The sequence below is a fragment of the Sorghum bicolor genome, chromosome 3, assembly GCF_000003195.3.
Source record: "Sorghum bicolor cultivar BTx623 chromosome 3, Sorghum_bicolor_NCBIv3, whole genome shotgun sequence".
Classification (NCBI taxonomy): Eukaryota; Viridiplantae; Streptophyta; class Magnoliopsida; order Poales; family Poaceae; genus Sorghum; species Sorghum bicolor.
Genome location: NC_012872.2, coordinates 15,024,858 through 15,050,702, shown reverse-complemented (window position 1 = coordinate 15,050,702; position 25,845 = coordinate 15,024,858). Strand labels below are relative to the sequence as shown.

The window sequence follows — 25,845 nt, the reverse complement described above, 5'->3', positions numbered from 1 at the left end:
TCTTGGGAGTTGTGCATGTGACTGGCTTGTGGTTGTGGAGCCACACCACAGCCATCAGCGGCGGAGGCCGGAGGTAGCCGTCGCCGTCAAGGAAATGTGTACTCCCTCCGTCCTGCTTTAGAATTTCAGACATCTTTTTTAATTATCGTCTTATTCAAAAAATTTACATAAATATTATATATTTTGTTAAGATTTATTTTATCATTAGATATACTTTACTAATAATTTATTTATTTTATAATTTACACAAAAGTTTTAAATAAGATGAACGGTTAAACACGATATCTGAAAGTCAAAAAGTCATTCTTTTTGGGATCGAGGGAGTACTACACAGCCACACATGTGACATGTGTGCACAGCCATCTGCATGTCGGCGCGCGCGCTCTTCACCTTTTTTTTTTTTGTAATCGATGGACGGTGGAGGTAAACGCCCGGCTTTTTCGTGGCCTTTTCTGGCCGGCCAAGTACACCACGGATCGAGCAGCCTACAAATCAAGGCCTTGTCTAGTTCACCCCGAAATCAAAAAAATTTCAAGATTTCTTGTCACATCGAATCTTGCGGCATATGCATGAAGCATTAAATATAAAGAAAAATAAAAAAACTAATTACACAGTTTATCTGTAATATCGCGAGACGAGTCTTTTGATTCTAGTTAGTTCATGATTGGACAATATTTGTCTAAAATAAAAACGAAAGTACTACAGTAGTGAAATCTAAAATTTTTCCGGAACTAAACAATACCCAAAATCAGGACCAGCACTGTGCATCTAAAAATATTATACTACTCGCCAGAGCACCACGGATGGAAAAGCTGCACGTTCGCTTGACTGATAATTATTTAGTAGTATTTTTTTTATAACAAATTAGTAAATAGTGATTTCAAACGTGACATTTAAGACAAACCAACATGCTCTGCATAGGTTCGGCATTATTTCTTCGTGAGCCCACGGTATCTCCATCTCATGTAGAATCGTTTTATTCACAATCAGGTTAGACCCGTTTTTGTCATGTTAGAATCGTTATCGCGGAACCAACTGAGTATTAATATTTTTTTTTAAAAAAAAAAGAAACTAGAGTGTGCACTCGCACAGCCGCCGCGCTCGCTTCCACACCAAGGTCAATGATGCAGGAGTGCTTGCTAATCGGCACCTAGCTGATACGGTTACCGTATCTTTGGTTGTTCCGAAAAGTGAAAACTTTTCGGTACTGTAGCATTTTCGTTTGTTTGTGACAAATATTATCCAATCATAAACTAATTAGGATCAAAAGATTCGTCTCGTGATTTCCAGCTAAACTGTGTAATTAGTTTTTGTTTTCGTCTATATTTAATGTTTCATACATGTGCCATAAGATTCGATATGACGGAGAATCTTGAAAACTTTTTGGTTTTCGAGATGAACTAAACAAGGCCTTTGTGTTTTGCGTAGGACCAAATTAAAGCTTACCGTTTGTCATCTCACATACTCCTTTTCACAATTTCACTACTCCCTAGATAGATGACACGCGATTCGCCACCCGACTCAGAGCGTCACTTGTACACTAATGAGAATGTATCGTGGTCGCGCCCCTTGCATGTTGTCTTGATAGCGATGGTATTTTTTGGTGATATAATATGCATCCTTCCTTGACAACAACGACCCATGTCACTTAATTGTTGCTAACGATTCTTCCATGATGTTGACTTGTGATCAACGGATCCATAACCCATGCTTTGCCTGGACCCGCGTAGCAACCCTTCACATGTACACTACTGTCACTGTCATCTTCCAAACTATGATATGGTTAGCTAGACGTCGTAGTAAGTCCTCATCAGTGTTCTGTGTAGGCAGCTCGCCAAAAAAAAAAGTGTTCTATGTAGGCTACATCTATAAAAGGGCTTCAGAGTACTGGAGTGCAGGTGCAGCCCTCTTGGTCTCTGCCTTGAGCTCAACTTCAGTGGAACTCTTTTATCAAAAAAAAGAAAAAAAAACTTCTGTGGAGCTCTGTCACTAGCTGCCACCTGCCAGGACGTTAACCTGTTGGTCACAAGTCACAGCTCGCAAGTCGCAGATGATCTTGTGCCATATAGGAAGGAAATGTATCCGGTGGAAATCATAGTCTCCGTGAAAAAATCTGTGTAAACCACAGCAAAAAGTTATCTAAATTTATCCAAAAAACCACACATATAGATGATATGATGATACACAACCTTGTAAAATATCCTGTCTAAAATCGAATTCGTTTGTGAGATACAAAAATAACAAATTTCAAACCAAAAAGCTGTCCAAAAGATTTGTTAGAAATTTGTTATTTTTATATCTCACAAACGATTTAGAGTTTGGACAAGATATTTTACAAAGTTATGTCTACATGTGTGTTTTTTTAGTAAATTTAGATTATTTTTTACCGTAGTTTGTACGGGTTTTGTTTCCCATGAATAAAAGTAAAACGTCAGCGTTCGGGCCGACAAGAGGGAGGAAGACGACTGACACGGCCCAACTAACACAGGAACTCAGGGTGGGCATATTTTAACCGAAAACCAAAAACCGACCCGAACCGAACCGAAATCGAACCGAAATGTCGGTTTTTCGGTTTCTCGGTTCGGCTTCGGTATCCAATTCTACAGAGATCGGTGTTCGGTGCTGTAGTCGGTTTCCTGGTCACGTGAAACCGAAACACCATATAAACCGAATATACAAAGGCTCCCTCACATTTCCTCACGTATGTAGCCCATTGCAAGGCCTTTGGCCCTTCGCTCGCGTCAGCCCACCTGCCCAAAGCGGAAGCCATATCAACTTAGTAGGCCCACAGCCCACTCAGCTATATTCCTACCTTTCCAATCCCTACGCACGGGACACGCAGCACAACCGAACCCTAGCACGTGCACAGCGACGGCTCCTAACCCTACCAATGGCGGCGGCAGCCGGCGGTGCAGCGTCTGGTCTGTGGTGATGGGGATCGCGGAGCAGATCCTCTGCACGACAGCAAGGGGGTGGGGAGCGGCGCATCGGCTCGGTAGACGGCCAGCAGGGAGCAGCGCATCCATGAAGCGGCAGCGGTGAGTAGCGAGCAACCTCGTCGTCCGACGAGCTGCGGCGAAGGCCAGCGAGCAGTGGGCCAAGCGCGACTGCAAGGCCAGCCAAGGCACGTCGTGGCCAGGGAGCAACACCCAGGCACGATGGCGAGCAGGACTAGCAGCGGCGGATGGCGACGACCAGCATACCTGATGTGCAGGTTAGTTCGGTTGAACCGAAAAAACGAGCCGAAGAAACCGAAGCCGAATTCGTCGGTTCTTAATTCTGCCACAAACCGATCGGTTGGTATAGTTTGAAAACCGATTTTCTTTCAAACCGAAAAGACCGAACCGATTTATCGGTTTAAACCGAATGCCCACTCTGAACAGGAACAGTTAGTTCGGATCAGCCTATGAACTGTGAGCCCAAACATCTCAGGCCTTGTTTAGTTCCAAAAAATTTTACAAAATAAGAATAGTACCACTTTCGTTTGTATTTGACAAATATTATCCAATTATGTACTAACTAGACTCAAAAGATTCGTCTCGTCAATTTCGATCAAACTGTGCAATTAATTTTTATTTTTGTCTATATTTAATACTTCATGCATGCGTCTAAAGATTTGATTTGACGGAAAATTTGAAAAATTTTGCAAAATTATTTGGAACTAAACAAGGCCTCAGTTGAATATACTAGGATGGAGGCCCATTTGTTTGTGCCAATGCAGCAGGCCACGTACGAACAGCTTTCCATAGGCCCAGGCATCAGCTACTAGGTTAGGTTGCTGTACTGGGCCAGCAAGCGCATATACTCAGCCGATCGATCCCTCTGCTGTGGCTCTGTTGTGTCTGGTTCAATAACGCAACAACGATCTTTGATGCTCCGGTCGTTATCATTTATAGTTTTTGGTAGCGTGTAACGTTGGATGTGATGTGTAACCGAGTGCAGTGCAGAATCAAACTCAACTGATAATACCCATAGAGCGGCGGCGCTTTATTATCATTAAAAACAAAAACACGACGTGCCATGCATGTTTACGAATGATATATAGCCAACATGCTTGCGAATGATGCTAAATATGCTTTGACAATAATAAAGTGTCGCCGAAGTCGGGACCGACGACGATGGACCAGCAGCACGCGATGCACCAATGCCGAGCCTTGCTTCATCAGGTTCGCTAGATGACCACGTACGTACGTACGTACGTCGGTATGTACGTATCCAAGACAGTGACATTGCATAGCTTGCCCCTGGCCGGGTTTCAGTATTAATTCGCGTATATAATCGATAGCCCGCTGTCGTCGTCGCTAGCTCCATCGTAGCAGACCGCTTCATGTCATGAAGCTGTTCCTTTTGTGCCATGCATGGCTGGCTGCCGCGCGCTGCACGCAAGGCAACAAGGATCGACGTTTCGGCCGGGCGCGCGCACTCTAGAAGACGTGTCGGCGTGTCGCAGGGGCAGCAGCAGGGCCCGATTGGTTTTCACCGGTGTTCGATGCCCACCGAGACTGCCCAGCTCTGCTTTGGAAACTAGGGCAGTCTCTGGTGGTGCTCGCGCTCAGATCGAACGACGCTATTCATTTGAGTTTATGTACTAAATTTATCCGCCATTAAAAAAAAATTCTCACAACAAATAGAGTCATTAACTTTTTAGAACAAGGTCAATAATAGAGCCAAGTGCTTGGCTATAAGCTAAGTGATTAGAGCCAAGTTATACAATAAAGTTGTCCTCCTACTTGTCTCTAAAACGCATTCTCCTTTCTATTTCTTCTCACAACACTTGCTATTTGGGTCCACCACTACCTATGCATTTGTGTCCATCTTGGTGCTTATATAAGAGCAAGGTCAATAATAGAGCCAAGTGCTTGGCTATAAGCCAAGTGATTAGAGCCAAGTTATACAATAAATTGTCTCCTACTTGTCTCTAAAACACATTCTCTTTCTTCTTCCTTCTCACAACACTTGTTTTTTGGGTCCACTATTACCTATGCATCCGTGCCCAGCTTGGTGCTTATATAAGAGCCAAGCTATCATCTCTCTCCTCTCTTCTCTCCTCCACATTAGCATTAGCTTGGCTATAAACCCATTATTGTACCTGCTCTAAGAGCAAGGTCAATAATAGAGCCAAGTGTTTGGCTATAAACCAAGTGATTAGAGCCAAGTTATACAATAAGTTGTATCATACTTGTCTCTAAAACACATTCTCTTTCCTTATTTCTTCTCACAACACTTGCTATTTGAGCCCACTACTACATATGCATCCGTGTCCAGCTTGGTGCTTACATAAGAGCCAAGCTATCATCTCTCATCTCTTCTCTCCTCCACATCAGCATTAGCTTGGCTATAAGTCCATTATTATACCTGCTCTAAGAGCCAAGCTATCATCTTTCGTCTTTTCTCTTCTCCGTATCTACATTAGCTTGGCTATAAGTACCTGCTCTTAGGCCCTGTTTAGTTTCCCACCCAAAAATTTTTCATCCATCCCATCGAATCTTTGGACACATACATGGAACATTAAATGTAGATAAAAAAATAAACTAATTACACAGTTTAGTTGAGAATCACGAGACGAATCTTTTAAGCCTAGTTACTCCATGATTAGCCTTAAGTGCTACAGTAACCCACATATGCTAATAACAGATTAATTATGCTTAATAAATTTGTCTTACAGTTTCCTGACGAGCTATGTAATTTGTTTTTTTATTAGTTTCTAAAAACCTCTCTCGACATTCTTTCGACACATCCGGTGACATAAAAAAAAATTTCATCTCCGATCGCCCTTAGCGAACTGGCCGTCGTTTCTTCGTAGCCACCAACCAACCAACCAACCGATCAACCTTTGGGAGCATAAATCCGGCCGGCGCGTGGGGCGTCATGGAGCCCCCGTGCGTGTGCGTTAGCGGACGCGGATCAGCATTCCCATGCGGCACATGCGCAGCAGACGCACGCCACCGCATGCGCATGGGCCTCTCCCGGTCCCAGCTCGCCGGGTCTGGGCGCCGCCGTGTCACCGGTGCACGGCACCGGCAGCACCGCACCGATCGCCATTAATGATGGGACAGAGGGAACGCAGACATCCAACTGCCCGACTCTCATCCTTTCAATGCGACGCTTGTACCACTACCTCTTGGCACGTACCCCCCTGGAAGATTCAACATTCTGAAATTGCATGCAGATTGCTTTATGCTCATGCTCTCTGCTCGCCTCAATTGACACCTAGCCTTATTTAGTTTACCTTAAAAAACAAAAAAAATTAAAATTCTCCGTTACATCGAATATTGCGGTACATTAAATATAGATGAAAATAAAATTAATTACATAGTTTACCTAAAATCGTAAGACTAATCTTTTAAGTCTAGTTACTCCATGGTTAAACAATGTTGTTAAATAAAAACGAAACAATGTCAAAATCCAAAAATATTTTGAATCTAAACAAAGCCCTACCAGCAAAGGATGAAAATGGTTAAGAAAATTACAATATAAAAACGAACGTGGTTAGTTCAGTATATTTTCACATTTTAGCAATTAAAGAGTATAAAAAATAATTAAACATGATTACGAAACCAACTAAAACTGATAGATTTTTATATTTAACAAAAACATCATAATATAGAAACAAAATCGGTCAGTTTAGAATATGTCTATTTTATTTTCGTACAGTGACGAAGCTAGCATTGTGAATCGAATGTGATGCGTAAAGCGAAAATCGCTAGGGAAGTAATTAAAGGTGAAAACCTACAGCGCGGTGTTGAAGAGTGCACGCCTACTTCTAACTGTAGCCGGCAAAACCATGGTCTTGTTTAGTTAAAAGATTGTAAAAAATTTTAGATTTCCCGTTAGATCAAATCTTATGGTGTATGCATAGAACATTAAATATATTTATATATAAGTATATATATAAAAATAATAACTAATTACATAGTTTGTTTATAATTTGCGAGACGGATCTTTTGAGTCTAGTTAATCTATGATTGAACTATATTTGTCAATACAAACGAAAATGCTACAGTGTTTGCAAATTTTTTTGAAATAAACAAGGTTTGTGTGCACATTTGTGCTTTTGTTTGTATTTAGTAATTATTGTCTAACCATAAATTAACTAGACTCAAAAGATTCATCTCCCAAAATTACAGCTAAACTTTGTAATTATTTATTTTTTATTTATATTTAATGCTCTATGTATCTGACATAAGGTCTTGTTTAGTCTATCTAAAAACCAAAAAGTTTTTAAGATTTTCCGTCATATCGAATCTTGTGGCACATGCATGAAGCATTAAATATAGACGAAAACAAAAACTAATTATACAATTTGCCTGTAAATCGTGAGAAAAATCTTTTGACCTTAGTTAGTCTATAATTGAACAATATTTGTCATAAACAAACGAAAGTACTACAGTAGCGAAATCAAAAAAAAATCATATCTAAACAAAGCCTAAGGTTTGATGTGACGAAAAATCTTGAAAAGTTTTGAATTTTAGGGTTCACCCCAAATACCCAAAACTTTTCAAGATTCCCTGTCATATTAAATATTGCGGCACATGCATGAATCATTAAATATAGATAAAAACAAAAACTAATTGTACAGTTACCTGTAAATCGTGAAACAAATTGTTTAAGCCTAGTTACTTGACAATCTTTGTCAAATAAAAAAGAAAGTGCTATAGTGTCAAAATCTAAAAAACTTTTTACAGGCCTTGTTTAGTTTTTTAAAAAAATTGTAAAATTTTTCAGATTCTCCGTCACATCAAATCTATAGATGCATGCATAGAGTATTAAATATAGACGAAAATAAAAACTAATTACACAGTTTGGTCGAAATTGACGAGACAAATCTTTTAAGTCTAGTTAGTCCATGATTGAACAATATTTGTCAAAAACAAACGAACAATGTCGATTTCCCAAAAAAATTTGGAACTAAACTAAGTCACCTGCATCTGTACTCCTCCAAGTGTCGCTAGGAAACACGGTCAAACGAGTTACAACGACTCTCGTCTGTTGATAGTTTAGGGCCTGTTTAGATTGGGGATGAAAATTTTTTGGGTGTCACATCGGATGTGTCGGAAGAATGTCGGGAGGGGTTTTTAGAAACTAATAAAAAAACAAATTACATAGCTCGTCAGGAAACTGTAAGACAAATTTATTAAGCATAATTAATCTGTCATTAGCATATGTGGGTTACTGTAGCACTTAAGGCTAATTATGGAGTAACTAGGCTTAAAAGATTCGTCTCGTGATTCTCAACTAAACTGTGTAATTAGTTTATTTTTTTATCTATATTTAATGTTCCATGCATGTGTGCAAAGATTCGATGGGATGGATGAAAAAATTTTTGGTGGGGAACTAAACAGGGCCTTATAGTCGTTCAGCTGTAGGCCATGAAAAAAAGACTGTAGGCTGTGAGCTATTGAAAGGCTAATGTGAATTATGTGCTGTGAAAATAAAAATTATAGTCTGTTCGGTTAAAATAATTAATTAATTATAAACCTACTGTGAAAAAGTTTCAAACATGATGCTGGGTGAATGTCAACTTGTACAGTACGTATTCATGATGGAATAGAATGCACACTGTCAAATTATTGTTAACTACACAGATTTTTTTTTTACAATTTAGACTAAAAATTGCCAATTGCAGAATGATGATTATTTTGTGTCAAGCAAGTGCAAGTACTGAATATAACATCATAACATAAGTCAAATATTGGACACATCAAACCGACATCACTAGTCTTGTTTTTCTCCTTAATAAAGGAAAGTAGTACGTACCTATAGGTCATTGTTTACTCTGATTACATAAATCAAAGCAAATGATTTTAGGCACAACGTCGGTCAATGAACTGGAAATAGTATACACCATATTTTTTTTCTCATTTGAGTAGCGTACATCTATACAGAGCATTAAATATAAATTAAAAAATAACTAATTACACAGTTTGTATGTATGCGAGATGAATTTTTTAAGTCTAATTAATCTATAATTATATACTAATTGTTATAGTTATACATACATTACAGTATCTAAATTTTTTTCTTTTCGGCGACTAAACGAGGCCTGCATGTAATTTTTTCCTTGAGCTAGTACTTGCGGTGGTTCTTGAGAATAGAGGTAATCTTGCAGGGCTTCGTTGCACATGAAAACAAAAAGAGAGAGAGGACAGAGGAGGAGGAGGAATCCCATGCTTCTTAAATCCTTCTCCCATTCTGCTACCGTCGCGTCGTACACCACCATTTCCATATTCTACAGGAGAGGACAGGCGCTCTCTCACTGACGCAAGCGAAACGAGCAGAGCTTCGTCCACCTCTCAAGAAGAAGGAAGGAAGGCATGGACCGCACCTACAAGGGCGGCATCAAGGCGTACTGGAAGCGCCGGGGCTACTACCGCATCGACGCCGCCGCCGCGCAGCGCCGCCCGCCGCTCCCCACCGCGGAGCTCGGAGGTGGCGGCGTCGCCCAGGCCCCGGAGGATGGCTCCGGGCGGCGCCACCGCCGTCGCCGCGGGTGGCGCGTGCGGCGCGGCCAGGTGCTGGGGCGGCGGCTGCTCTCCGCGCTGTCGCCGCGCCGGTGGCTCATGCGGCTCCGCGACGCCTACGTGTCGGCCATGCTGCGGCTGGCCTCCTCCGCCGCCGTCGTCGGGTACGGCGCCGCCGGCGGGCCCTACTGCGCCAACGCGACCCACGGGGCCGTCGTCGCGCGGCCGGCGCAGCTCAAGGAGTACGACGAGAAGGTGCTGGTGGAGATCTACAGGTCCATCCTCGCTCGCGGCGGGCCTCTCCCCATCGCCGCCGTCACTACCGACGGCGGCGACGGTGCGCCTGCCGCCGCCACGCTACGGCTACCTACGGCTGTTTGAGCTTGAGCGGAAGAAGAAAACATGTAATACTCTTCATGTCGCGACTTGTAATAAGCTGTGACTTTCTTGCGCCTCACAAGCATTTCTTCATTCTCAATTCGATCGATCATCAAGTCTTATGACGATATTTGCACCGAAGTCTTATACTATGTTATGAATTAGTGGCATGTTTGGAATCCAAAGTCTGGTGCATATATATTTGCACCGCGGGTAACAGGTTCTGTACTTCTGTATAGTTTTGCCTGATATACAAGTGCGAAGTGCAAACCATAGTGAAAATGTTTCTAGTGATTGAATCGAAGGAGGACAAAATGTGGAGGTTATTAGCATGCATCTCGATCTACTTTTGTTAACAAGGCAACATTTTAGTATTGCCCAGCCCCATACACACAAATACGTACTACGGTCTAGTACTCCAAGACCTGATCTTTGCATAGATTAATTTTGATGCCCCTGAAGTACTGTACTAACAAGTGTTGCAGTACCTGGTAATTAAGAAGATTTTCATAGATTTCAAGCATGAGCTTGCCTTTGCCTAGCTAGCACAGGTAGGCAGCCAAAGCAGGTACTGCTAGTCTGCTACATGTGACGGTCGTCTGGCAATATTTCTAGCCTGTACTGTACTAGCGAAAACACAGCCCCCTAGCTTCATCCATCTGTTGGTCCTTGCACACTTCCTTACCAAACTTGTTCTTCATCATCCGTCCCTCCTGCCAATCGAGCTGGAGCTGGGCCGCGTGCGAGCGCTGGCAGCTAGCGGTGCCCACGACGCCCGCCAGCTGGGGCAATCGCGCGGCGCACAGGAATATATATACCACAGGATGGAGTTCTGTTCTGGGGATTGGGATTGGGAACCTTAAACACTTTCGGCACTCGATCAGCCACGGCCGGCCCTGTCTCACAGGCAAACCTTCAGGTGCATCTCACATCCCAAAATTCTCAAAAGACACAAGCCTTCCTAACGGTAAACGTGAAGCAAATGAAAAACAAGATATAAAATACAATTTAAACAAAAGATCTCCAACTAGTAAGAAATGTCAATATATATAATTGGACTCCACATATAACATAACCAACGTCCTTATAGAAAAAAATGTCGTGACCACGAGTCCACGACATGAAAAGGCCCAACCAAAAGCAAACCGAGGCCCTGTCCATGAAGAAAACCTTCTTATTAGTCATTATTACCGCTTGCTTAACACAACTTCCGCCGTTGGCACAGACGCACACGCCCTGCTATATATTCCGTTACGTCCCGTGCGAGAGCCCGAAGATGTCCCATGAACAAGTGGAAGAACCTTCGTTATCTGGGCTCTGCAACAATGACCGACCGTGGCATCACGATTATTTCCTCAATAATAATCTAGTAGTACCAAATTGTGATTATATAATAGTTCATCGATTAATTCCTACCGCCCAGAATTGTGCAAGGATGCTGCCAGGAGTAGGAGCCGCTTTTTCTGCTTCCGCGGCGTTTTCAGCCTTGGCAGCCTGCGCCATGCATGTCACAGCCTCTGTGTTGGCCTCAGGAACCAAGATTGCTACGGATGACAAAGAGCAATAGCATAATAATGGCATAATTATTCCAGAATGAGAGATGCAATTTCGGAATTGGTACCATATGTTACTATATAGGTCTGATTTCAAACTGTTTGACTACTCGAAAATGAGAATTGCATTTTAGAGAGACAGAGAGGGATAAAGATAGAGAGAGTACTAGGGAGCAACAAGAACCAAACATCAGATCAGTCATTACCTGCGGGAGAGGAGCCTGAATCAGCAGGAGCTCTCTGCATCGTTTGAGCAGGCTTTGCTTGTTGTTCCTTGATGGGAGGTCCGAGGAGCTGCTGCTGGATCGACTGTACAATCTGAAGGTTTGTTGCGATGCTGCTGCTGCTTCTGCTCAAACAATCTGGCGGCGGTGTCTGGAGTACCTGGAGAAGCTCTAGCTGTGCCTGAGACACCTCTGCTGCCAAAGGAGTTGTGTTCGGAGGAAGGGAACGCAGAGGATGGGAGGGCGCCGCCGGTGCTTCTTCGGTAGGGGAGGAATGACTTGAAGCAGCCTCTTCAGCTAGACGTCTCAGATGTAATTTATGTTTCTGCATGCAGTTCGTGAATCCATCTTATATATATATCGGCAAAAAAGGTGCAGTATGCAGTTTTTAGTTTAGTTTGTAATAAAATGAGGCCTTTTATGTATTATATTTATATAGATAATAATCACCTGGAGATGGCTTGCAACTTTCTCTCTGCTAACTTCAGGAACGTTCATCTTCTCGTTCATCTTCTCCAATATTCTCCTTGGCACAGCCTCTGTATATAAATGCAGAGTATAGCTTATATACTGTACCATCTATATATAATCCAGACAGAATAAAGCTTACATGCATATACCCTTTTGCTTCAAATATATATATACTTCATCGACTATGGTCTTAAAGTTTGGCTGCATGCAAGCAGCTTTTCCGTTAACGTATGATTGTAACATCTAATAGATCTATGAGATCATGAAAGTAGGTACAAGCTAAATCTACACAAATGTCTTGTATATATGCATGATCATGAGGTAATAAATAGTTTGAAAGCCAATGCTGGTTAAAGTTTCTACACAAATAAAGCTTACATGCATATACCCAATGCTGGCCAAGACCTTTAGTTAGTTGTTGTTTAAGAGGCGTTACTTATTTATGACCGGACAGAGTAAACACCAGCGCCCTTCGCTAGCTAGTTGCTGAATCAAGATTAAATTAGCAAGACGATCGAGAACATGTGACAGTATGCTACCATACCATCCCCAAGGCTGTCGTATGCTTTCACAAACAAGTCGTGCAGTTCGTCAGTCCACACGAGCCTCGGCCTCTTCCCGCCTCCGCCGCCTTGTTGCTGCTGCTGCTGCAGACCCTTGCCGTCAGCGTCGTTGCTCGGAGGTGACGACGACGACGTTCTACTCGGCGGGGACGACTCGGCGGCCGAGCTGGAGCTTCCGCCGTTCGCCTGCGCGGACTTCTCCGGCTTCGGCAGCTTGCGCTTCTTCGGCGTCACGGGCGGCTGCCGCTGCCGCTGCTCGGCCTTCACCTCCCCGGACTCCATGGGATGGGAGAACACCGGGCGCTGAGTGCGCGCGGTTGGTACGATCCGTACGACGTACCCATCCATCTAGGTAAACAGTTATATAGCAGATCCGTTGGGCGGTTGGTAGTTGGTACGATCCGTACGACTGCACCCATCCTCCTGCTCATTTTTTTAAAAATAAATAAAATTCTTCTATAATGTAAAAGGGGTATTCTAACGTAGCCCCCCGCCCTTTTCTAAGCTCCAACTTTAGGCCTTTCTTGTTCTCGTTTTTTTTTCTTAAACCACGACCTATGATTTGAATACAATGAAAATCCTTTAGTACCATTGAAACTTATAATCATCCCTTATAATCCCTTCTTCCTAAAAAGAATAGTATTGGCCAATCTACCTTAATTAACTTTAACTAAACCTATAGTGAATAGTATTAATATTTATGTTACCAAATAGGTTTATTATGAAAATATACTTTATAATTAATCTAATGATACTTATTTTATATTATTAAATGCTAGTACTTTTTTAATGACTTCAGTCAAACTTTAATTCATTTGACTTCTTGAAAAGCGAGATCACATTCTTTTTAGGATTGAGGAAGTATACCACTAAAAGTATGAGTTCCTTAAATACTATCAGTTTAGATTTATTTTTCTTTCCCTATGGGCCATGCCTTCTTACATATGTTACCTTTACATTTTGCTACTTGGCTTCTCGGGACATTATCTCACGCCCCTCTTACCTGGATGCCTGCTAGGTGCTCCTGCTTGTTGTGTGTCGAGTTGAGGTTGGTGATGCCATTCTCTTACTCCTACCTACCTTGCTTGGGCCATCCACATGGGGTGTGTGGTGTTGGTGGTCCACACGTAGATCACAAAATGGTCCTGGTTGTGAGGGTCAGCCGATCCGGTTGAGGTTCTTGGCAACAATGCATGGGCACGAGCACATATTGGGGTCGGGCTCCATGCACCTGATTGCACCATGGAAGACAACCAAGACCTGCATAGAGCTATGCACCTTGTTGATCAAGCATCATTGGGGTTTGAAAGCCTTGATTTGGTTTTGATAATTGAATGAGAACTTTAGATAGACTAATGTGTTTTATGTGAGATGAAGAGGTGTTTAGTCCGCCCACACACTAGGTTGAGCAAGCCATAAAAAGCCTTGGAGGACAGATGACTTGGGCAAGTGATGCAAGTGCTCAACTATTGAAGATGAAGGAGCTTATTGAAAATGAGATTTATACCACAAGAGAACATATGTTTACGCTTGGAGGTGACACTATTTTATGGAAGTCTTGCATGCAGACTATCTTGACAAGTTTGACATTGGAAACATAAATCACTTCATTAGACATTGTCACCGTAGATGTCCTTCTTGAACTCCTTATGTATTTGCTGGTGGTTCAAAAACATTTGCCTTCCATGAGCCATGACAATCAAACAATGATCATCATAGTAAATAACCCTAAGGACAATATGAACTCAACTAGTCATATAAAGAGACAGCTGGAGTCTATTAGAAAGCTAAGAAACTCTAGAGTGAAAGTATTGAACTATGCCCATATGTCTAAGAATTTGGCATATCAATTTAGAAAGGGACTATCACGTAATGTGATTGATGGTGCATTGAGGGAGGTGAGCTTGATACTCACGTGAAGTCATACCCTAGTGGTAACTTGTTCTATGTGGTCAGAGATCCCATAAAATAGTATGGTGAAACAAGCTAGTGGTTGCTGAGAGAAGTGTCGGAGGAGTCAACTCTGACAATGAAGATTAGTGTATCACGCATAGGGAATCAGGTGGGTAGCACATGGGACACAGATTGTACTGATTCAGGTTTAGATAGTATAGTACCCTACATCCAGTAGATAGAAGAACTCTTATCTCATATGCTCGGTGCTTACAAGGCACTAATGTCTAGTTGCCTAGGGTTGCTATGGACTATGGTCAATGATCTAGATCTCGATCGGGGGCTCCATACCTCGCCTTATTATATAGTCCAGAAGGTAGGGTTATAGATAGAGTCCTGATCACTTTACATGACATAGTTTGTTTTCCTAGTATATCTCGTTCTTCAAGATCCATATATCTGGTTGCTTGTCCAACTATATGAGTTCGACTGCTTTACACAATCTATGAGATTAGGGTAATCTTTAGATTCTTCCAACCAGAGAGGGTGCTCTAGATAGCCTTATTTAATAAAAGACTTACATAAAACTTGTTTTGCGTAAAATTGATAATTCAATGCACAGTCCATTGTTAACAAAGTCACATTTGTTAGTATAATTTAAAATGAATAAATGACATGTGGTTTGTCAAGGGTGTGCACTTTTTTACATAGCCTAGTGGCATATAGTATTTATGTTTACTTTTAATTTAACAGACGTAGAACAGAGTAATCTAGAAATATATAATGTATTGTATAGATATTGAGTTATTATTTTATAACATATATTCGCATTTGGATGTAGATTCGGATGTTATTCAAGTTTATTTTTATAATAGATGAGTTGAGTAATTTAGGGTGTGTTTGGTTGGTGAGAATAAAGTTTAATAGGTACTGTAGCACATTTGTATCTATAGCAATTAATATCCAATTATGGACTAATTAGACTTAAAAAATCATCTCATAAATTATTCTCTAGTTGTTTTTTAGTTTTGTAAATAGTCTAATTAGAAATATGGTTCTGAACAAAACAACTCTAAAGCCATATAAAAATTAATCCTTATTTAGAAAAGGTTATCATCAGCATAAAATTCAAATTATATGACTGATCGCCAGCTAGTTTCAAGTAGCCACGTACTCTCTCCATCCCAAATTAAGTGTTGTTTTAGGTTTTCGTGCCACGAGTTTGACCCGACTTATAGAAAATACGTACAATATTTGTAACTTCAAATAAATTTATTAAAAAAACAGACATAAATATCTTTTCAATGATTATGTACCATAAATATTAACATTTTTTAATATATATTTAGTTAAAGTTATTTCTCGAAAAACGTAAACGACACTTATTTTGAGATGGAGGGAGTATATTTGGATATTCTGTTATCAAAGTGTACACATTGAAATTTACACTATCAAGAAGACACTAAACAAAAAATCGAACGGAAAACTGCATTACAATTTGAAATACAATCGTGAACAAACGTTTGCAAATTGAATAAAATAAATAAACGTTGTTTAAAAAGTTTATGAGCATCGATTCCTAGATGATCGACCATTCGTCGTCGTCGGCTCATCCGAAATTTATCCACAATTTTGTTTTGGGTGCATCTCATCTCATCTCATCTCATTGTGGCGCCCTCACCTTACCTTGCCAATCCTGAGGAAGATGGGGTACGTGACGGTCTTCACCTCCTTGCCGTCGCCGCCCCATGCTGCGGCGAACTCCTGCACGGTGTCCTCGTCGAGCAGCTCGACGCCGTTATCCTTGGCCGTCTGGTACGCGGACCATGAGGTGATGTACATGAGGTAGTCATCCAGGTCCATCCGCCGGTGCGTGGAGAACTGGAACGGCCCCGTGTGCGTCTCCCCCTCGACGGGGTCGAACGGGAAGTCGGCGCTCCGGTACTCGTCGTCGACCATCCGGCGGTTGGGCGCCCAGTAGTTCTCCGACCCGTGGTACAGGCGCCAGAACACGGCGTCGACGGCGGCGTCGATGCGTGGCTCGGTGTAGCACCAGGCGGCGAGCACGCCGTGGCCGTGGCGCAGCACGGAGCGCGCCTGCGCGTAGAAGCGCGGGAGGTCGAGCCAGTGGAAGGCCTGCGCGACGGTGATGAGGTCCACGGACGCCGGCGCGGCGACGGTGGCGTGGATCCCCTCCAGCGGCAGGTCCGGCGGGGTGTGGACGTAGCGGACGTTGGGGAGGCGCGTCGCGTAGGCGAGCTGCTGCGCGCTCGTGTCCGTGCCCACCACGGCCTCGTACAGCGTCGCTAGCTGCAAAAGTCATATATATTGAAGCAGAGGCCGGGTCTGTCAGCGTCCGCATGCACGAGAAATTAATCTGGGAGGAGAGCGAGGATGGTCGACTGACCGATGCTGCGGCCTGGCCGTTGCCGGTGCCGACGTCCCAGGCCATGTCGCGGCGAGGGGTCTTGGAGGCGATGAAGTCGAAGAGCTCCGGCGGGTACACCGGCCGCGTCGCCACGTACTGCTTCGCCTGCTTCAGGAACAGGTTCGCCATCGATCTCAACACTTCAGCAGAGTAGGAGGTGGGGTTTGGAGGCCAGTGAAAGCTTTGGATTCGTCTTGGTTTTTGAGCCGGGTTGAAGCGATGAGAGGAATGCCGAATGCGCGCGGAGTACTTATTTATAGGGCGGCTGGAAAAGCGACGTCGATCGGGCCATCGGGGGGGCTTCTTCTGGGCAGCTGCGTGCAACTGCGTGGAAGCGATTTCGGACATGTGTTGCACCGGAGGCACAGCAGGTTCTTTCTGGCGCGGGTTTCATTCGGGAACTTGCTTACCAAAACAGAACATGTTGAATTCCTCTCCAAAGGAAAAGGAAAGGCCAGACACAGTTGAGTACTGTACTAGCAATTTGATTTCTTGCAAAAAAGAACGTGCTAAATAGGGGTGGAAATGGGTTGACTCAGTCCTCGTCTTGAATCCGGCTCCATAACCCAAGGCAAAATTTAGGCCGTGTTTGGCACCGGCTCTGGCAGCTCTACACTGCGCTGCCCTATAATAAGAAGTCGGACGGCTCTATCTCTCTAAGGCCTTGTTTAGTTCACCCAAAAAGCAAAAAGTTTTCAAAATTTCTCGTCACATCGAATCTTGTGGCACATGCATGAAGCATTAAATATAGACGAAAGCAAAAACTAATTACACAGTTGAGCTGGAAATCGCGAGACGAATCTTTTGAGCCTAGTTAGTCCATAATTGGATAATATTTATCACAAACAAACGAAAGTGCTACAGTACCGAAATCCGAAATCTTTTCAGAACTAAACAAGGCCTAACAAAAATCAACACGCAAAAGGGGAGGAATTAAAAGAGCCACGGATTTAGGCCTTGTTTAGATACACCCAAAAATCCAAAACTTTATAAGATTCTCCATCACATCGAATTTTGCGGCACATGCATGAAACATTAAATATAGATAAAAAAGATAACTAACTGCACAGTTTGCCTGTAAATTATGAGACAAATCTTTTAAGCCTAGTTACTCCATGATTGGACAATGTTTGTCAAATAAAAACGAAAGTGCTACAGTGTCAAAATCCAAAAAGTTTTTGATCTAAACAAGGCCTTAAGGCTCTGGCGGCTCCTCCACAATACTGCTAAAGTAGTCGAAGCCAGAGCCACCAGAGCCCCTCCATACATACAGGTCCTTAGAAGTCACATTGTCATTTTACCTAAAGGCTATGGTCTCATTAGCTTAACGAGGCCTTGTGTAGTTTCAAAATTTTTTGAGAAATCGACACTATAGCACTTTCGTTTGTATTTGACAAATATTGTCCAATCATGGACTAACTAGGCTCAAAAATTTGTCTCGTCAATTCTGACCAAACTGTGCAATTAGTTTTTATTTTCGCCTATATTTAATACTCCATGCATACATCTAAAGATTCGATATGACGGGGAATCTTGAAAAGTTTTTTTGTTTTTGGGTTGAAAGGATCAAGATGCCCAAGAGGGGGATGAATTGGGCTTCTCTAAAAATTTAAGCAACTTATAAGCTCCAATTCAACCCCTTGTGCCTAAGTGTGTTCTAGAGAGGTACCGGATAAAAGTTTTGCAGCCTAGTTCCAATCCTATTCTAGCATGGCAATTCTAGGAATGTAAAGTGCTCAACGTAAATGCTAGAAAGTAAAAGATGAGAGCAAGAAGGAACGCGACGATGTTTTGCTGAGGTATCGGAGAGTCGCCACTGTACACTAGTCCTCATTGGAGCACCCGTGCAAGGGCCTTGCTCCCCCTTGGTCCACGCAAGGACCAAATGCTCTCTACGGGCTGATTCTTCGACACTCCGTCGCGGTGAATCGCCCAAAACCGCTCACAAGCTTGACACGAGCCACCCACAAGAACTTCGGGCGGTCTTCATGCCTCCAGTCACCACCGAACCGTCTAGGTGATGACGATCACCAAGAGTAACAAGCAAAGAACTCTCACTTGACCCAAACAAGGCTCTAGAGAGTGGTGGATGCACACTTAAACTCTTGGAACTCGCTAGAGAAGGATTTACTCAAAAAATCTCTCAATTCTCAATCCTTTCTAGGCTCTTGCTTCTCTCTTGTACCACAAGATGTTTCTTAACTCATCAAATGGGCAAGAGACCTCCCACGGACGAGGTGGAGGAGTATAAATACTCCCCATCAAGTTCAAGGGCCGGTCACCCAAATTCCTCAAAAAACGGGAGCACCAGATGCGCTCAATGTTGCACCAGACGTGCTCCGCAGAGCGTCCGGTGCCCCATTAACGGCTAACTGTACTTGCACCTACCATGCACCGGATGCACCCACAGTGAGTCCCGGTGACTCACCTGGACCGCATCTGGTGAGATGGCAAGATGTAACCCTCTCTAGGTACGGGACCAGACGCTCCATAGAGAGTCCGGTGCCAGCATCCGGTGTGAGGTCAATCTACAGACCTACCTGGGTATGGGACCAGACGTACCCTGGCAAGTCCGGTGCGTGCGTCCGGTGCCTAACCCTAGACACCCAAACGCGCTGACCTAAGTCAGCACCACCGGTGCCTACGTCTGGTGCTGTCTCAACACCTAAACTTCGTCGAATCGCAAACTTTCCAAAATAAAGTTTGGTTCTCTCGATCTAAGGACTCTCACAGAGCTGCCTAGTGCTAGGTTTATCAAGTGTGCACCACACCTAAACCTAAAGCCTTGCCTAGGTCAAGCTACTCTCTCAATGCCCCCCTTAATAGTACGGTCAAAGGAAAAAACATAGTCCTAAACTACTCTAAGTGCCCTTTTTCACCATATGGCACCTAGACCTAGTCTAGTCTTGACGATGTCCAACCATTCTTTGAAAACCGAAACGATTTCCACCATTAAGTTGGCATGAACGACCTAGTCCATCGATCACCATTACCATGACCTAACTCAAATGACTTTGCCTCTGCAAAACACACGTTAGTCATAGTAATTAACATTGTCATTAATCACCAAAACTCATTAGGGGCCTAGATGCTTTCAAGGGTGAACTAAACAAGGCCCAATTTGGCATGACTTCACTTCATTAATAAAGTTGTTTTTTAGCTTCAGCTCTATGAATAGTTTTTCTAGTGGAGTTGGAGCTATTTTGATAATTTGTTTGGCAGAATAGATTCTTATAATGGAGAAAATGAATAAAAGGACCAAAATATCTTTTTTCCCTATCCTTATCTTCTTCCCCTGCGTGTGTGCCTAGGCGGACCTGACCCCAACAGTCGTGCGCCCGATGTCCCACACAAGCTCTCTTCTCCATACACACTTCTTTCTTGACGAAGGTAGAATGGGCTCGGTCCTTGTTGATTCCACGTGGACGAGGTGAATGTGGGTGAAGCCACTAATTTTGGCTTCATTCTACTCTCAAACCTCTGTAAGAGTAGGTTTTAAAGGCTTCCCCAGTGAAGGTGTTTTATGTTTTCCTGTTTAGCATAAATCCAAATGATCCTAAACCAGTAAGAAACCCTACCAAATAGGATCATACAATGTACTCCTTCTGTCTCTGAAAGCTTCAATTCCTAGAGTTGTCTTAAGTCAAAATTTTTAAACTTTGACTGAATTTTTGTAAAAAAATACTAAGATTTATAGTACTAAATTAGTAGTATTAGATTTATCATAGAATATATTTTCATAAGATATTCATTTTATGTCATAGATATTGATGTTCTTTTTTATAGTGTTGATCAAACTTAAAAATGTTTGACTGGTAAGAATTTTATAAATTGAAATTTTTAGGGATAGAGGGAGTAGCATTTCTCGATCTGCATGGCTTACTTTTGCCGGTCTAAGACGAGTAGAGAAGTGATTGACCGGGTTTAGGATAGATAGCCGACTATCAAGAGGGGAAATCACGGTCATCTCTCAAATCAAGTGCTACTAGGTCTACATCTTGAGCATATGCATTAGAATTTAGTAAAGTGCTAACTTAATTCCTTTGGGTGAAAATGTTTGTGAAAAGCTAACACACATGCACTTTGGTGGTGAACACTTGATGGTGTTAGCACATTTGCAAAGGAGGTGGAGTCCTAGGGTTGAGAGGGGTTTGGGTTCCTCTCTCCCTCCCGCCGAGTTTGCTCGGCGAGATTCGGCGCTTTTGAGAAAAATAAGTGTATATTTTCTATTGCGCCAGAGAAGTCGCGGGAGTGTTTTCGCTGAGAAACACTCACCGGACGCTGGCCTTTAGCGTCCGGTGTACTTGACCAGAGGAAGCAGTGTGCACCGGACGCACCGGAGTGAGTTCGGTGCTCAGCGTCCGGTGTGCGGGCGTTTTGCGAACCTCTTTGGATATGAGTCCGGTGAGCACGAACAGTCCGGTGCTCAGCGTCCGGTGACCCCGAGAGTTTGCATACCTCCCTGAGTTTTAGTCCGATGTGCACTGGACGCGTCCGGTGTGGACCTACAGAGCGTCCGGTGTTTCGTAGGTAGCCGTTAGAGACTGGCACGCGAGATTCAAGAAGGACACGTGGCCAACCCCTGAGCACCGGACGCTGGGGTTCGAGCGTCCGGTGATCACTTGGTAGCGTCCGGTGCCCCCGTTTTCAGCCCATTGAAAAGAGCCAACGACTCTATTTGTTGAAGGAGCTTATAAATAGGAGGTGGTCGGCTTTAGGAGGGCATCTCTTACACATTTGATCACTAGAGACATACATTGAGCTAGAGAACACTCCCTCCACTCATCTCCTTGCTTGTTTGCAAATCCTAGTGAGATTAAGTGAGATTCAAGTGCATTGCATTGAGAGTTGCATCTAGTGGCACTTGATTCTTGAGTTTGCTGTGGATTTCTTGTTACTCTTGGGTGTTTTCTGACGCCCTAGACGGCTTGGAGCAGCGGTGGTGTTGAGCTCGTGATTGGAGATTGTTTCGAGCCTCACCAAGTGATTTGTGAGGGGTTCTTGAGCCTTTCTCGCGGGAGATCGCAATTGGCTACTCTAGTGGATTGCTCGTGGCTTGGAGGATCCCCATCTTGTGAGTGGATGTGCGGCACCCGCTGAGGGTTTGGCTTTGGATTGCCAATTAGCTCACGATCCATCAAATGGGTGTATCGCCACAACGAGGACTAGCTTGCCGGTAAGCAAGTGAACCTCGGTAAAAAATCTTGTGTCTTCTCTTGCCGAGGATTCTCTTGTAATTGTGATTGATTGGCTATATTTCTACTTTACAACGTTGGTATAACAATCATTCCCCTCTACTTTACTTATGTGCATACCTTGCTAGTTGTGTAGCTTGTTTAGCTTAGCTATCTTGTTTAGGAGTGTAGCAAGTTTCTAGTTGTGCTTTCTTGTTGTAACTAGTGTTTAGCTTTCTTGCTAGAATTGTGTAAGTGGTTTGCATAGCTTAGTTGTGCTAGTGCTAGAATAGCTTTGCCTTTTGTTTTACTAATCAACTTGTCTAGTTGAAGTTTGTAGAAAATTTAAATAGGCTATTCACCCCTCTCTAGCCATTTGGACCTTTCAGCCGGGTATAATCCTAAACTTCTTTTTTTTAGTAAGGTCTTGTGTTAGATTCTTACTGTTAGCCTTGTCTATATGACATTCATGTTTAGAACACATAAACATATTTTTAATGTCACTGATATAATTATCATGTTATTTTTCTAGATTAAATTATTGTTGAATTTGCCTAATATTTTAACAGATGCACTGATGTATGTTTTATGAACTTGTTCAGCGAAGGTTTTTTTGACAATCGTTCAACAAAGTTTGACGTTTGACAAACAACAACGCTATACACTAACCTAATAGAATTTGAGAGAGTGATTTATAGCTCATGAAAAGAAATGTACACTTCTTCTATATTTTACGTGCCTAAATTTTACAGTACTACTAGTGCCTCGATGTCCGATTCACGTCGGCCTTCATAACCCCCCCCGCGCACAGAAAAGGAAAAAGAGTAAGATATGCCACCACCGTCGAGCTTCTCTCCAGTGGCATGGAGGTCGCCAGAGAGAGGGGAAAGAGGGAGGGAAGGACGGAGCGCGCGGCTCACCAGAAAGCCTCCATCGTCGCCCTCTCTCTCTCGGTGGCATGGAGGTTGCGGTAGCACAGAGGGCAGCTTGCAAAAATGCCAGTGTCATCGCTGTCGCCGCGTCAAGGTCGAGGATGGAGAGAGAGGTAGCGGCACAAGCGAGCTAGAGAGTGGAGAGACGCAAGGAAAAAAAAGAAAGACTGTCGAGCAGCAAAGTGAAGTCAGGGGCGGATATAAAGTGAGAGTGAGTGGAGGAGCATGAGCCACACGTCCGTCTAGAGGTGAAACTACACATCGGATACCTATAGGACAACATTACCGTAAATTTTAAGGTGATTTCAGACAACACTCTAGTATCACCAACTAGTACAAGTAAAATGTTATTTTTTGTGCTTTATTATTTATCTTTGTGTCATAATATATTAAATAATTGTCCTTATTTTTATGTAGAAATAATTATGTCCGCAAATCAGCCTAGAGAACTAATTAATAATACAATAATAATAAGACATATCTATAGACAGATAAATGGGTCAAGCCTGGTCGACAAATTGATATTGGCCTCTGTGGTAACCTTCACCGGATCGAATAACGGCTATCCATATCTCCCATCACACGGACTCTTCTCTTCTCTGCACGCGCTCGCGTGTTTTTTTAAGCACGTGCCCTATCCATTTGGTCATTTGGAAGGCAAGTAGGAGCAGTAAAGTTTGGATAGCGGCCGATGAACCCCGCGCCGGAAAGAGCCTGCTTCCGGTGACCGTGGAATGGAATAAACGGTCACTGCCTTGGCTTGCGCGCAACTCGGCACCTGCCATGAAGCAACCCCGGCCTGGTGAACGTCGCTGTCGGCGCTGCGTATAAGTAGAGCGCGCATGCCTCTTCTCGCTTCAACCTGGTCAAATTAAACACTACTACACCAAACGACGAATCTAACTTCAGTTGCCTCCAAAGTCCATACAGAGAGATTGACAGTGTGTGAGAGCCTGAGACGATGGCGAACCTGTTCCTGAAGCAGGCGAAGCAGTACGTGGCGACGCGGCCGGTGTACCCGCCGGAGCTCTTCGACTTCATCGCCTCCAAGACCCCTCGCCGCGACATGGCCTGGGACGTCGGCACCGGCAACGGCCAGGCCGCAGCATCGGTCAGTCGACCATCCTCGCTCTCCTCCCAGATTAATTTCTCGTGCATGCGGACGCTGACAGACCCGGCCTCTGCTTCAATATATATGACTTTTGCAGCTAGCGACGCTGTACGAGGCCGTGGTGGGCACGGACACGAGCGCGCAGCAGCTCGCCTACGCGACGCGCCTCCCCAACGTCCGCTACGTCCACACCCCGCCGGACCTGCCGCTGGAGGGGATCCACGCCACCGTCGCCGCGCCGGCGTCCGTGGACCTCATCACCGTCGCGCAGGCCTTCCACTGGCTCGACCTCCCGCGCTTCTACGCGCAGGCGCGCTCCGTGCTGCGCCACGGCCACGGCGTGCTCGCCGCCTGGTGCTACACCGAGCCACGCATCGACGCCGCCGTCGACGCCGTGTTCTGGCGCCTGTACCACGGGTCGGAGAACTACTGGGCGCCCAACCGCCGGATGGTCGACGACGAGTACCGGAGCGCCGACTTCCCGTTCGACCCCGTCGAGGGGGAGACGCACACGGGGCCGTTCCAGTTCTCCACGCACCGGCGGATGGACCTGGATGACTACCTCATGTACATCACCTCATGGTCCGCGTACCAGACGGCCAAGGATAACGGCGTCGAGCTGCTCGACGAGGACACCGTGCAGGAGTTCGCCGCAGCATGGGGCGGCGACGGCAAGGAGGTGAAGACCGTCACGTACCCCATCTTCCTCAGGATTGGCAAGGTAAGGTGAGGGCGCCACAATAATGAGATGCACCCAAAACAAAATTGTGGATATATTTCCGACGAGCCGACGACGACGAATGATCGATCATCTAGGAATCGATGCTCATAAACTTTTTAAATAACGGTTTATTTATTTTATTCAATTTGCAAACGTTTGTTCACGATTGTATTTCAAATTGTAATGCAGTTTTCTGTTCGATTTTTTGTTTAGTGTCTTCTTGATAGTGTAAATTTCAATGTGTACACTTTGATAACAGAATATCCAAATATACTCCCTTCATCCCAAAATAAGTGTCGTTTACGTTTTTCGAGAAATAACTTTAACTAATTATATATTAAAAAATATTAATATTTATGATTGAAAAGATATTTAAGTCTAGTTTTTTAATAAATTTATTTGAATATACAAATATTGCATATATTTTCTATAAATCAGGTCAAACTCGTGGCACAAAAACCTAAAACAGCACTTAATTTCATTTCATCTCATGCTGACATACAATCTTTTCTAAATAAGGATATACTACTTCAAACTAGACAAATCTTTGGTCACGGATATACTACTTCAAACTAGCTGACGATCATCTACTTTGAATTTCATTTCATGCTGATATACAAATATGGATTGATTTTTGGATGATCATGGTCAAGGGAGAGATTTGGGCCGATGGTCAAGAGGCCCAATGAAACTATGTGTGATGCACCGTTGTTGGCATCAATTATGTTAACTTAAGGGGTGTTTGATCGTAGGAACTAAAGTTTAGATGTCACATCGGATGTTATATGGAGTGACTCATGGTGTGTTCGGATGCTAATAAAAAATAAATTACTCCGTAATCTCTGAGATAAATTTATTAAACTTAATTAATCCATTATTAGCAAATGTTTACGGTAGCAGCACATTATCAAATCATGGACTAATTAGACTTAAAAA

General features: G+C 43.6%; 4 protein-coding genes across 4 annotated transcripts; 2 read left to right on the top strand and 2 right to left on the bottom strand.

Annotated features, from left to right (window-relative positions):
* On the top strand, nt 9,178–10,067 carry LOC8060334. The gene has a single exon (XM_002457694.2). It carries the CDS (start codon nt 9,315–9,317, stop codon nt 9,840–9,842), a length of 528 nt encoding a protein of 175 aa, XP_002457739.1. The 5' UTR covers nt 9,178–9,314; the 3' UTR covers nt 9,843–10,067.
* Nucleotides 9,970–15,829, bottom strand: LOC8060333 (two-component response regulator ARR1). The gene is made up of 6 exons (XM_002455479.2): nt 13,654–15,829; nt 12,632–13,073; nt 12,067–12,155; nt 11,599–11,941; nt 11,256–11,383; nt 9,970–11,156 (listed from the first exon to the last, which is right to left on the bottom strand). The coding sequence occupies exons 2-6, from the start codon at nt 12,996–12,998 to the stop codon at nt 11,091–11,093; spliced, it is 993 nt and encodes a 330-aa protein (XP_002455524.2). The 5' UTR covers nt 12,999–13,073; nt 13,654–15,829; the 3' UTR covers nt 9,970–11,090.
* On the bottom strand, nt 16,007–17,186 carry LOC8079615 (putative methyltransferase DDB_G0268948). The gene is made up of 2 exons (XM_002455478.2): nt 16,951–17,186; nt 16,007–16,853 (listed from the first exon to the last, which is right to left on the bottom strand). The coding sequence occupies exons 1-2, from the start codon at nt 17,098–17,100 to the stop codon at nt 16,221–16,223; spliced, it is 783 nt and encodes a 260-aa protein (XP_002455523.1). The 5' UTR covers nt 17,101–17,186; the 3' UTR covers nt 16,007–16,220.
* On the top strand, nt 23,943–25,142 carry LOC8079614 (putative methyltransferase DDB_G0268948). Its single transcript, XM_002457693.2, has 2 exons — nt 23,943–24,188; nt 24,286–25,142. The coding sequence occupies exons 1-2, from the start codon at nt 24,039–24,041 to the stop codon at nt 24,916–24,918; spliced, it is 783 nt and encodes a 260-aa protein (XP_002457738.1). The 5' UTR covers nt 23,943–24,038; the 3' UTR covers nt 24,919–25,142.